The sequence below is a fragment of the Eleginops maclovinus genome, chromosome 1 (genome assembly GCF_036324505.1).
Source record: "Eleginops maclovinus isolate JMC-PN-2008 ecotype Puerto Natales chromosome 1, JC_Emac_rtc_rv5, whole genome shotgun sequence".
NCBI classification, from domain to species: Eukaryota; Metazoa; Chordata; class Actinopteri; order Perciformes; family Eleginopidae; genus Eleginops; species Eleginops maclovinus.
Genome location: NC_086349.1, coordinates 10,764,837 through 10,777,544, shown reverse-complemented (window position 1 = coordinate 10,777,544; position 12,708 = coordinate 10,764,837). Strand labels below are relative to the sequence as shown.

At 36.7% G+C, this 12,708-nt stretch overlaps 1 protein-coding gene across 2 annotated transcripts; it reads left to right on the top strand.

The window, feature by feature from the left end:
- Positions 1-1,201: 1,201 nt before the first annotated feature.
- Positions 1,202-12,319, top strand: sgk2a (serum/glucocorticoid regulated kinase 2a). 2 transcript variants are annotated; one of them, XM_063882417.1, is made up of 13 exons: positions 1,202-1,395; positions 3,926-3,990; positions 4,714-4,775; positions 4,997-5,054; positions 5,729-5,812; positions 6,907-7,038; positions 7,419-7,531; positions 7,658-7,694; positions 7,799-7,885; positions 8,049-8,144; positions 8,632-8,787; positions 9,135-9,224; positions 10,051-12,319. In XM_063882417.1, exons 2-13 carry the CDS (start codon positions 3,970-3,972, stop codon positions 10,204-10,206), a joined length of 1,092 nt encoding a protein of 363 aa, XP_063738487.1. In that variant the 5' UTR covers positions 1,202-1,395; positions 3,926-3,969; the 3' UTR covers positions 10,207-12,319. The 2 variants fall into 2 exon arrangements, with proteins under 2 accessions (XP_063738487.1, XP_063738497.1); XM_063882427.1 differs by lacking the exon at positions 6,907-7,038.
- Positions 12,320-12,708: the final 389 nt, after the last annotated feature.

Below are 12,708 nucleotides of genomic sequence, written 5' to 3'. Positions count from 1 at the left end.
TCAGAATTGGTTTAAAAAACATAATGTATGAATACAACATTGTGAGATAAAATAATTTTACTAGAGTGTTTTAAGGGCTCTTGGAATCTTACTTCTTTGTGTGTCTCTCTGGTGGGATTTGTATATGTGTGTGTGTGTGTGTGTGTGTGTGTGTGTGTGTGTGTGTGTGTGTGTGTGTGTGTGTGTGTGTGTGTGTGTGTGTGTGTGTGTGTGTGAGAGAGAGAGAGAGAGAGAGAGAGTGTGAGTGTGAGAGAGTGTGCAAGTTTGTGTGTTTGTGTTTGTGAGTGCGAGTGGTATCAAGATAATCTTGGGTCACAAATGTCATTCAGTCCATATGAATTAATAAACATCCAAAGCTGTCTTGTCTGATTAAAGCCACTGCCTCTTGTCTTTTTTTGACAAACTGCATTTCCTGTTCTTGTGTGTGTGTGTGTGTGTGTGTGTGTGTGTGTGTGTGTGTGTGTGTGTGTGTGTGTGTGTGTGTGTGTGTGTGTGTGTGTGTGTGTGTGTGTGTGTGTGTGTGTGTGTGTGTGTTGGTCTATTGACTATAAACTTACTTTGTTCACATCACATCCCCCTATTCACCATATTGTCGTCAACAGTTGGCTGTGGTGGTGACAACTCCTTTCGCTCCCTTCCTGCTCGCACCGCTTATGGTATTCTCCCACCACAGAGGACAGAAAACAAAATGATGACCTGCTAAACCTTATGACAATAAAACAATATTGTTAGGTGTTTCAAACATGAGAGGATGCTCAGGAGGCCAGAGACTCCTGCTGTGGTGCCTTCAAAATAAAAGTAGGCTGGAGTGGAAAATGCTACGAAGTCCACCTTCATTCAAAAATGTAAAGCTGCTTCTTACTTTTTGATGTTATAACATCAAAATACTGGTAAGAGGGTTGGCTTTTAATCCCAATCTTACCCAACATTTTATTAAATAAACGTATAGACATGTCTATATCTACACAGAACCCATTCTTATTTTGGGCACAACGATTGAATATTAGCAGTCTTCCTAACAGTATTCATCACCCTCTGAACATAACATTTATTTATTTATTTGCAAAAAAATAATCTAAAAAATATAAAGGTCCTAAACAGTGTTGGCTAATTGTCTTATTTTGAAAGTGCAGAGCAGAATCCGGAAGTACATTTTTTTTTAAGTCAGGACAGCCAATACTTTCCTTTACCAACACACCCACACAAACACGCGCGCGGGAACACACGTGCACACCTCTCTCCGCCTCGTTTTGAAGCTGTTTCATTAATGATTCACTGTTGAAGTCGACCTTCCTTCATGACCATAAACAATAAATCCCTGACTTCAGATCAGCGGTTCAGTGTCCTCTGAGTCTTGAACAGAGCAGCACTGCCCTCCTCTTCCTCTGCACACAGGTGAGGAAATTCCACTGATTTCACACGTAACCTGGAATATCTACACAGACATATTATAGTTTATTTCTATTTCTGGAGTTATAATAGGAAACTTTAACTTAGATTTGCACGTCTCTGTTTATCTAAATTTATTGTTTAGCTACTCAACGTGATAGTTGCTAATATTAAAATGCTATTTTTTCAAAATGTTACTCAAGTAAAAGTATAAAAATAAAAGCAGCAAAATATACTGAAACTACCAAAAGTAAAAGTACTCATGCAGATTGGTCCATTTCAGAATACTATGTATCATATGTTTTGATTATAATGATTGATGCATTAATGTGTTTATCAAAGCTGGTGAAGGTCCAGCAAATTTGTATTCCTTTGTTGGCTAAGTGTCTTGTGATTTTACTCCAGGTGTAACTAAAGGTCTTATTTAAGTGATGATTATATGTATTAATCCAAGTCTGTAAAGTAATTTAAGGAACAAATTAAATGTTGTGGATTAGAAGTTCAAAGTAGCATAAAATGAAAATACTCAAGTAAAGTAAAAATATCTCAACATTGTACTTAAGTACAGTACTTGAGTAAATCTACTTAGTTACATTTCACCTTTGCTGTTTGTCTATGCAAATATCAGGCTGTATAGTCACATTTAGTTGGTCTTTAAATCTCAGTTTATTATCAATTTATCTCTATAAGAAGTTGTTTTCTCCACTAAAGACTACGTTTTCAATAGTGCACTAAATGGTGAGTTTATATGTTACCTGTGGTATTGTCTCCTGTAAAGATGTATTTCCTTTAGAATATTCTTGAGAAAGTCTTATTGAATATTTTTATTTTGTCAATGTTGCAAGTTAGTGCTGGAAAGATAGTGTTGTCTGATTCAGTGTGTCATATTTTGGAGTTGATTTAAGCTCCTGTCTGTTCTGAGTAATAACCCATGGGATGTTTTTGAACCTTTAATGTTGTTGACAAAGATTCACCACAAGTGTAAGAATTCTAAATAGTTTTTACAGCTCGAAAATCAATTTAAATAGTTAAATCCCTCCTAAAATACCAGGCGATGACATCAGATTATTGAGGGAAAATCAATGCGGTTTGGTATCAAAATGTTTTGACATTTGGAGATTACGGCAAGAATTTCATTTTTTCTGCAGTTAGATGGGTAGCATTTATGTTGGAAAACTGTTCTGAAATATCTAGGATATCACTTACCTTACTTTGTAGAGATCATAACAGGTAAATGTATACATCATCTCAAGTTTCAAAATCTGATCTCATTACAATTAAATAGCTTCGATTGGGACTAACATCACCACATGTGATTATTATTGGTCATGTCCAGATTCACAACAGTCTCAGCTTTCATATATTTCCAAATCCATGCAGTTCAAAGACTCTAATATGCAAATACCATTTTTAGAAAGGCTTAAAATTACATAAACTTTAATATTTGATCTGCAATAAAAAACTCTTTATGAGATGTTGAAATGTTTTCCCCAAAACTGCATGGGGGTAAAGTTGGCAGTGTCTGTAAAGCGGCGACTCATGGGTATTTGGAGGCACTAATGAAATCCCTTAGGCTTATTAGTTTGAACTTAAATTCATTCATCCTAACTTCAGTCTACTCAGACTTGGATTTATATGTTTTGTATTGCAGGAGGTCAATCCAAACTATAAGAAATTGAAAAGAAAAGTTGATTAAATTACACTTTAATTGAGTCCATCTTCGCTCCCAGCTTTGTTTCCTATGTGTGAATCACAGTTTTGTTTATGTAGATATAAATATGGGTAAACTGCCATAAACATTAGTAGAACTTGGTAAAATTGAGTCATTATTTTCTTAGGAACAGACAGAGAAATAACACAGAGATTCTTTTATGGATAACATTTTTTATTGAAGCTCAGTTTCGGTTCAAGGAAATTAAGTGTTCAGTTAGTCTTTCTGAGCTAATGCTTTTTGTTCCATAATTTAATTGTTAATTACATTTAATTATCTGCCTTATGTTATACGTATAGTGATCGTTCTTTGCTTTGAGTTTTTTCTCTCCTAGAGTATGGCAAAGTTTATGTTAATATGTGTGTCCTCAAAATGTCTGTGTATCACGACTTTATAAATCACCAAGAAAATACAATCTGAATAGATGAACAGGTTTGGAGCTCTTTAAGGAAGAAAACTGGGATAATTGAGACTTTGTTTCATTTTTGTGTGTGTGGGTTTAGGCTGTGTGTCTGTGTCCTTTATGTTTTAACAGAAAATGACACAACAATATTTAGTGTGTAAACATGTTCATGGATACAGTCCTCCCCCCAACACACACACATACACACTCACATACAGAACACTTGTACAATGTCCTTCATTGTGATTGTGTTCTTCCCGCATTTTGTTCCTTAAAAACCAGAAGTACCAGCTTCTCTGGATCCTCAGGTTATCATAGTGAGGTCAGCAGTTGGTTAGGAGACACACAGGACGAAATCTGTGAAATTAGAAAAGAAAAGGCTCCTCTGCTCACCTCATGACCTTTAATATCTCTGCTCACAGGTGTGTCAGACACTGATGCTGGATCAGTGGGAGTGGAATGGATAATGGCCACGGCAAACTGTAATGTGAGTCTGGTTTTTACGTTTGCATGATGATTTTACTTCCTTACATTTTGGGCCATCTGCCTGCAGCCTCGTCTGTCTGTGCAAATTATTATTAGCGATACACCCAGGACATCTGGGATGAATGTGGGTGTTTGTGTTGTAGCTTATCCAAACCCGATTTCAAGTCTTTAGAATATATCTCCACTGCCCAAGGCATATCCCTCAATGCATTCATATATCAAATGGATGATCTTTAACAGGGGGATCTTTTGATCTAAAGTTCTGTAATTACAAAGTGATCATGCAGTGTAAGGCAGTGTGACTCAGATCCTCGTGTTTTCATAATCAGGCTTAATATTGCTTAACCTTTCGGCACAACTGTTCCCATGATACCAGTGTATGGAGATTCATTTGTCTTAAAAACACTCACCCAGGTATATGGCTAAATGTTGGGGTTTTTTGCATTTTGAGAATAAAGTCAGAAATTACGTGAATAAATGTTCAACTTCGGATTAATAGTTAACCTACAAGCGTTAGTGCATATTAGAAGTTCTACTTTATCCTTGACATTAACATTCTTTTTGAAATGCTTAACAAATGAAAAAATGTTCTCCTCATTTTCTAAATTTAGAAAACGCATCTTTGTTCAGGTTACTCTGCAGGAAGGAAAGAGATTTTGACACCTAAACATTGTGTTTGGGTGAAGTTCTTTTAAAACTTTTTTCGTGTTTACCTTTCCTCCAGCTGCGGTCACCATCCTCCTCTTCTCATGATGAAGTCAACCTGGGACCTTCCGCAAACCCACAGTCAGTAGCTCTGCTCTCACTGAAGCATGGATTTCTTTTGTATTCATGCACAAGACCCTTTGCAACAAATCTAGCCAAAATACACTAGTGCTGTCTCTGCTCTAAGTACATTTTTAGCTGTCTGGCCTGAGACATTTTCATAAGATGTTGAGACTAAATTCAGTAACTCAGTTCTGTTCTCTTGTCCACAATTTAAAAGTATTCTCTCTATCTTGTCTCAGTGCCAGGCCCACTGACTTTGACTTCATGGCTGTCATTGGCAAAGGGACCTTTGGAAAGGTAACAGTGGAACAATTAATTATTTATCTATTTATCAATTTATTGTTGTTTTTCCTTCCAGCACTTTCTTTATTGCGACAGGTCACATATTCACCTGCAGTGAGAGCAGTTTAAACTAGACCAAGTCTGCTGTCGTGTCAAATGATAGTCTCTGTTGCAGAAATTAATTAGTGGGGGGGGGGTCATTTTACATGAAGAGTTACCTGAGGGGGATCTTATTAATGGCAGCCATTTTATAAAGTGACCTTCTTAGACAATGTGAGATAGTGAGCTGTTGCTGACTTTGCAGACAGGACTCTACCTGCTGACTCCTGTCTGATCAAAAGGTTCTGGCTGCTTCATGAATCATTAACTTTACAGCCCACTGAGGCCTTTTGAAGTTAGAATATCATGATCAAAATACTAGGAAAATAAAAAGCACTAGAGATATGTTTATGTTAAGGGAAACAATAAAAACCTTTGCAGTTATTCTTTCAGAATCATGACATTTGTATTTTTCTGAGTTGTCAGACCTTGTTTCATTGCTCTTCTCAGATTTCTCAGTATCATCTGTTTCCATAGATCACATAGTATATCTGGGTTGTGTTCTCAGTGGAGTTAAATGAGATATCATGACGAGATGGTGGTGTAGGCTGTTTACTAAACAAACCTCTCACCAACACACCTTTATGCAGGTCCTGCTCGCCAAGCTCAAATCTGACAGCAAATTCTACGCCGTCAAAGTGCTGCAGAAGAAAGTCATCCTCAAGAAGAAAGAGGTGCGCTCTGCTCTCCCACTCAAGTTTCTATTTTGAATTATAGTTGATACTCACTTGCTTTCCAACCTCTTTGTACCTAACAGAAACTAAATCTTACCTGAAGTCATTTTGTGATAAACTTTTCTTAAATATGGAGAATTTTCATTTTTAGAGGCCCACAGTTTTTACTTGGAAAGCTTCAGAGCAAAAATATTTGAAAAAATAGGAAATATGTTCTGAAAGAAACATAAACAATCTGCTATATGTAAAGTTTGTCTTTAGTGCATAACACTTTTAGAAATAATGATGTATTAAGAAATAGATGGTGGAAAGTAGCTCTATCTACCCAGATGAAAATGTGTGTGTGTTTGGGTTTGACTGTTATTAGTAAACAGTGTTTTGACGCAGCAACACGATGGGAATCTCATCTAATCTACAGCTTGTTCTGTACAAAGGACAAGTTTTACAACTCCCAGAATATAAAATGAGCAACTCTGACAACACAACGAGGGAATCTGAGCACACACACTTGTCCTCATTTCATTAGTTTGCTTCAGCTAAAGGGGAAGTGTTCACTTCTTTTCAAACTTAAACACCTGAGATGTCTAAGTTACAGAAAGTTGACTATGTTGACCTTTGCCTCCCTAGGAAGATAATCTGAAACAGCATTTAGACAATTATTATCCAGTTAAAAACACTGGTTGATTAATAAAATAAAGTGTGCTAAAAACTTTCATGTAGTTTTGGACAACATGATTTCCCTAATGTGATCATGTTCTTTATCAAATAATTACCTTTTTAATTTATATTTTCAGTTGTATAATAAAAGCAACTTAGCAAAACTATCACATTGCTGATCATCAAATAAAATGTATAAACTCTAGACGCTGGAATCAGTCCAGATCTGATGATATTCACAGCTTATTTGGACTGCACTACTAAAATACTTCACAGCATTTTAACATCAAAGCAGCTTTATAGAATACAGTATTTAAATTATTCACATGGGTGCTTTCTGTGCCTAGTTAAAATGTTTCCTGCAAAAAAAATGTGCCCCGCAGGCATTAAAAATCACACTTTAGTACACAGGGTAAACAGATGTCTCCTCTCTTTAGCAAAAGAACATTATGGCAGAGAGAAATGTGTTGCTGAAGAGTCTGAAACATCCCTTTCTGGTTCGGCTCCACTACTCCTTCCAGACCCCCGAGAAGCTCTACTTTGTCCTAGACTATGTGAATGGGGGAGAGGTATGTGTCTAAAACTAAATATCTACAATATATGCACATACAAAACAAGTTTGTTTATATGGTAAACGTCCCCACTGTGATCAAACCGGACTAAGACCTGGTTTAACATCATATCATTTTGTTTTTGGACATTTTGTTTCCTTATTGTTCCGCTGGCTGTGTAACAATGTCCTAATAGGTAACCCTTTATTTACGCTTATCAAATAAAATCGCAGCTTTTAGGCGAGCAGCCAGCAGACCTTTCTTCAAACACAGACACTTTGCTGTTTAACCAGAAAGCTGGTTAAAAGTATTTTATTCTTTGTTGATGTCATTTTTACTTCTCCCTCCATCCTCTCCATAATCTGTCTTTCAATCAGCCCCTTTTTCTCTTTCTGTAGCTCTTCTTCCACCTGCAAAGAGAGAGGTGTTTCTCCGAGCCCAGAGCGAGATTCTACGCGGCCGAGGTAGCGAGCGCCATCGGCTATCTTCATTCCCTTAACATCGTTTACAGGTCAGATTGGACACACATTTATTGACTTGTCCTGGATCATGTCGTAATCGTAGGGGCTTGGGATTTTATTGTGAAACTCAGATCTTTTTTACTATAATGATAGTCTGCTTGTTATTGTCTCTGCAGAGATCTGAAGCCGGAGAATATTCTCTTTGACTCTCAGGTGAGTCCAATACAGAACATTTGTTACTGTAATCTTCAACTCCTCCATGTTTTTATTATAATTATATGTGTGTAACTGAAATATATGTGGTTTGCTGTGTGCAGGGCCATGTGGTGCTGACAGATTTTGGGCTGTGCAAAGAAGGTATAGAGCCGGAGGGAACCACCTCGACTTTCTGTGGGACTCCAGAAGTGCGTAAAAACAAATATGCTTGTAAACAGGAAAAGGACATCAAATTAATTATCTGTCAAACACAACTGTGTGCATCAAACATGGTTAGGTATTTAAAGTGGATTGAAAGTGATAGCTGTTGTAAAAAGAGAATATGCCAACTTCCTCTTTTTCTGTCTGCAGTACCTGGCACCAGAGGTTCTTCGTAAGGAAGCGTACGACCGGACCGTGGACTGGTGGTGTCTGGGAGCAGTGATCTATGAGATGATCTATAGCCTGGTGAGTGGGGTAGAATGTTTTAATATATTTTATTTATATTTAGTGGTGTTGGTACTAAAAAAAGGTCAGAGCATCTCTTAAATATTAGGAGCTATCCTCCCGGAACCATAAATATTAAGCAGACTAAGCAGCTCACGGGCTATTCATAGTCCCATGTCACTGTAGACTAAAATGTCTCAAATGTTGGATAAATTGCCATTACATTTCAACTCAACAAAATGATTAATATTACTATATATTATAAATAAATTATCATGTTAACTTACTGATTAAAGTACCGCCGCTTTGCCTAATTAACGTATTGTATAGCTGCTTGCTTGGCTGTAGGCTGAAGTTACCCTGAGTCATGGGCCTATGAATAATGCCCATTAATTAATTTGCTTCATTACAAGTGGACACATCTAGGGAAAGTTTTACTATATAATATATATAATGCTAAATTGCATTTCATCATTTAATGATACTTGTATCAATCCCTCCCTTTCAGCCTCCTTTCTACAGCCGTGATGTGGGTGAAATGTATGATGCGATCCTCCACAAGGCGCTGCCGCTGCCTCCAGGGAAGTCTGAGGCCGCCTGCTCTCTACTGGTGGGTCTCCTGCAGAAAGACCAGCACAGACGCCTTGGGGCCATCGCCGACTTTGTGAGTGTATTATGTTGTTAAAAATGTTAATGTTAAAAAAGGTCACTACACATTAAAGCAGATGGTTTCCCGGAAAATAAATACGCCTACTTTTATACAAATTGTTAATCAAAGGAGTACTCCAAGAAATGTTGCTGGAGTGATTTTAAACGTGCTTTGACCTTTTCTGAGAACAGATCTAAACCCAGTCCCTCTGAGAAAATGTACAAAGATCACCTTCATACTTATTAATAACTATACAAATCTCAATTAAGTGTGTGGATTCCTAATAAGATGAATAAAACATGTCAGTAAAATTATATAAAGTACAAATGTATAACGTATCTTTCTTTTTATTACATTTACAGTTAGAAATAAAGAACCACATCTTTTTTTCTCCAATCAACTGGGACGACCTTTACCACAAGAGGATCACTCCTCCTTACAACCCGAATGTGGTGAGTGGTTTCCGGCTGTTAACTGTTAGCGCTCATGTCTTTACATATTAAGTTTGTCTGTCTGCCCATCCAGACATCTGTGTAACTTCTCTAAAACAATCATTAATGTCCCCCTGAACTTTTCTCCTACACAATACATTTTCCAGAGGCAACAGCCAACAAAATCTCCTCTTGAATTCCTTTTGACATATGAGCCATTTATGTATGTTATTAAATACTCTTTGAGCTGAACAGTTTTAAAGTCATCTTTGTAAGGGTTAATATTGTTTAAGTACAATTTCATTTAAACCAATTCCTTTTTTTCCTATTATGATGTTTGTAGTAAAGGCCCGGTAGAGGCGTATTCACAGTTTGAACATCCTCTGCATTACATTTTTCTGTAATTGGGCTTTTTTTTCTTTCTGTTGAATAGCTAGAAACATTTCCTTTTTTTGTTTAGCTAGAATTTGTTCATATTCATCCCTGCATATGTGAACTTAAAAACAAATATTTTTAGGTTATATCAGGTTTTTGCATTGAGAATATTTTTCATGACCTTCACTTCTGCTTTGTGTCTGAAAAGCAATCAGCTCTAAGTTTAGTCTGTTATTCATATTACCATGACAACAGATCATATTTGCTTCTAATTAAATAAGTGCACAGTATGTGAAAGTGCATGCAACCATAGCAACAGTTCAGCTAAGTTATCATGAAAAAGCAGTGATGGTGCATCCGGATGTGTGTGTTCTGTTATGGAAAATAATGAAAAAAACCTGCCTGAGGGAACTTCACCTCCAACTCCAAAATGATAATTATTATCAGTTACATAGATTGTTTCATCTTTCAGAAAGGCCCAGCTGACACTCAGCACATTGATCCAGAGTTCACCAGAGAAATGGTCCCTAACTCAGTGAGTCGGACCCCAGAGTTGAACGGTAGCAACAGCTCCAACAACGCCTTCAACGGGTTCTCCTTCGTCGCCACAGAGGACAGCTTTCTGTGAGGCGGGAGTCACCTTTTCAAGCATCTGATTATTTTTAAAGGACTGATAACACCTCTTTTGGGTCTGATGTAAATAAAAGCTCCTCCTTTATAATAGCAGAACACTAACATGGCATATATGCATCTGCATGGTTCTCATAAATTGTTCTTCTTGAGGATGTAGCAGAGGGGAAGCATGCCAGCAATAGACATTTCAGATTAATATATGTACAACTTTTTACATGTAGGTCCCAGTTGTGTTCTAAGAGAGATAGCAATATTAATGTGTTATATCAGGTTTGCAGGAAGTAGGATCATTTTAAAGATGCATTGCAAATCGTTTTTATCCTCATAATTTGAAATGTAACTAAGAGTATGTTTTATAAATCCTGTGTACAGCCAGACTTCGCATTCCATTTTTCAGAAAAGGGTACAGACGCACACACAGGCTGAATTTCCCAGGCATAAACATAAATGGGAGTGCTCTGCAAATCTTTTGCAATTTCAGTAACCCCAGGTTTTGGTGGAAACAGCTACAAGAGTTGTGAGTGTGATCCTCTGAAGGATTATAGTATAATAATATTAATAAGGAAAATATAAATAATAAATGTGTAGGTGATTCGATTTCACTGGGAAAATGCTGCATAGCTTGCACAAACTGCAATTTTTCATTGTTGTTATAAAGGACATAAGTTTCCTTTCCACTTATAACAAGAAGGAAGGGATCGCTTTAAAGTGAGCTAAATCTTTAAAAAGTAAAGAAGCCCCCTTTTTAAAATGCAAGTCACTCCGTAGTGTGCAAAATGTTTATACTGTTGACAAAGGGTTCTCTGTATTGTAACTGGGGAACTGGGAAAACAATATTGTAGGAATAGCAGACAGTGATTTGTTTTGTTTCATGATCTAGCTAATGTTCTGGTTAAATGATGTACTATAGTAATGTGATTATTATTGATGGAGACCTCTCTGCCTTGGAAATGAAGTTGGTGATTTAAGGTGCTTGAAATTGGCAGTAATGGCTATTGCACTTGTACATTACTATGTCATTTATATACATATCGTTAAAGTCTTGTTTGTTCATCCAACGTTAAGGAAGCTATTCCCTTCAAATTCCTGATGATAGTATGTTCCTCTGTTTGGTATTTGCATAATACTGTATGAAAGGCTTTTCAATGAAAGTACACACTGGAAAAGAAGGTTTAATTTCTTCTTCTAAATGGTCTTTTCTGAGTTAACAGTAAATTAACTCAGAAAAATGCTGCTCCGACCCTCTTTGTCCACCATGTGCCTTCTCAAACTGTAACCTTGCATGCCAAGCTGTTGTTCCCTGACTGATCCTATAAACAGAGAGGAGGCGGGTCATGTGTGTGTGAATGTGTGTGTGCAAGTTTTTATGCAAGTACATGATGTGTTCATAAATCAAACTTCAGTCAAAACATTTATGTTTTCTTTTTAATGAGCCATTCGACTTGTGTTCAAAACAGAAACAATGTTTTCGGTATTCAACCAATCCAAGTCCTGTTTTCTTAAAAACCCCTTCACCTAAGTGATGTCCTGAGTGAACTTTGAATCTAGTGAATTCAGATTGCTGATTTCACATAAAGGGAATGTTGCATCATTTATAGTTCACTAAATGACTAGTGGAAAGTACTTTCCATGAACAATTCTTTATTCATCTTATCTACTCCATCTTAACCTTGTTTTGTTTGTTATTTGTAGATAACTTTTCATCAAAAACAAGATTTGCTTCTAAATCAGAATGTATTGTTCACTGAGTGTGAAAAAACACCTTCCTATGTTGTATAATCATGTCATGATGGACATTGTCTCGTTACAGACAGAAATGTTTTTAAAGGTTGATGTTTCTTGATGAATATAAAGCCCCAGAGCACTACAATATACACAATTACAATAAAAATGCTCCTCCCACATAAATGTAAAAGTGATTACATGTAGCACTAATAAGCAATTTAACTTGTGTAGCTTTAATTCAGCTGATAATACTTTAATACATTGTTGTGGTGCTACTTGTACAAAAGTAAAAGAAGTTCTTCCACCCTTTTATTGAAACAACTTTCATATAATGGTTTATTCTGTAGTTGATTAAATTATTGCAACCTTATTGTCAACCATCACATCCGCTCCTCTTACTTTACTTGCTCTTCAAACCAGGACTTACTCATAGTTCATTTCTGTGCGCGCGTGCGTGTGTGTGTTCTCAACGATGTTACTCAACTGCATTCAGTCGAGTATGACAGATGAATAATGATCCAACAGAGCTGGGTCACTGAACACATGAACACAAAACAAACAAATATACACAGAGCCTGTTTATGTAAAGGGGGCACAAGTTTAATGCACGGTTTTATGTTTTAGTTGTATCATATTTTGGCACGAGTAATGTAGGCTTTATATGCGCACACATGTTCGATATACTATCAATTAATGGTTTATGTCATAGACGTGTTTCTATTATTAATCAATTCTGCATCATTTTTGGTATAGGCTACTTCATGGTACCACA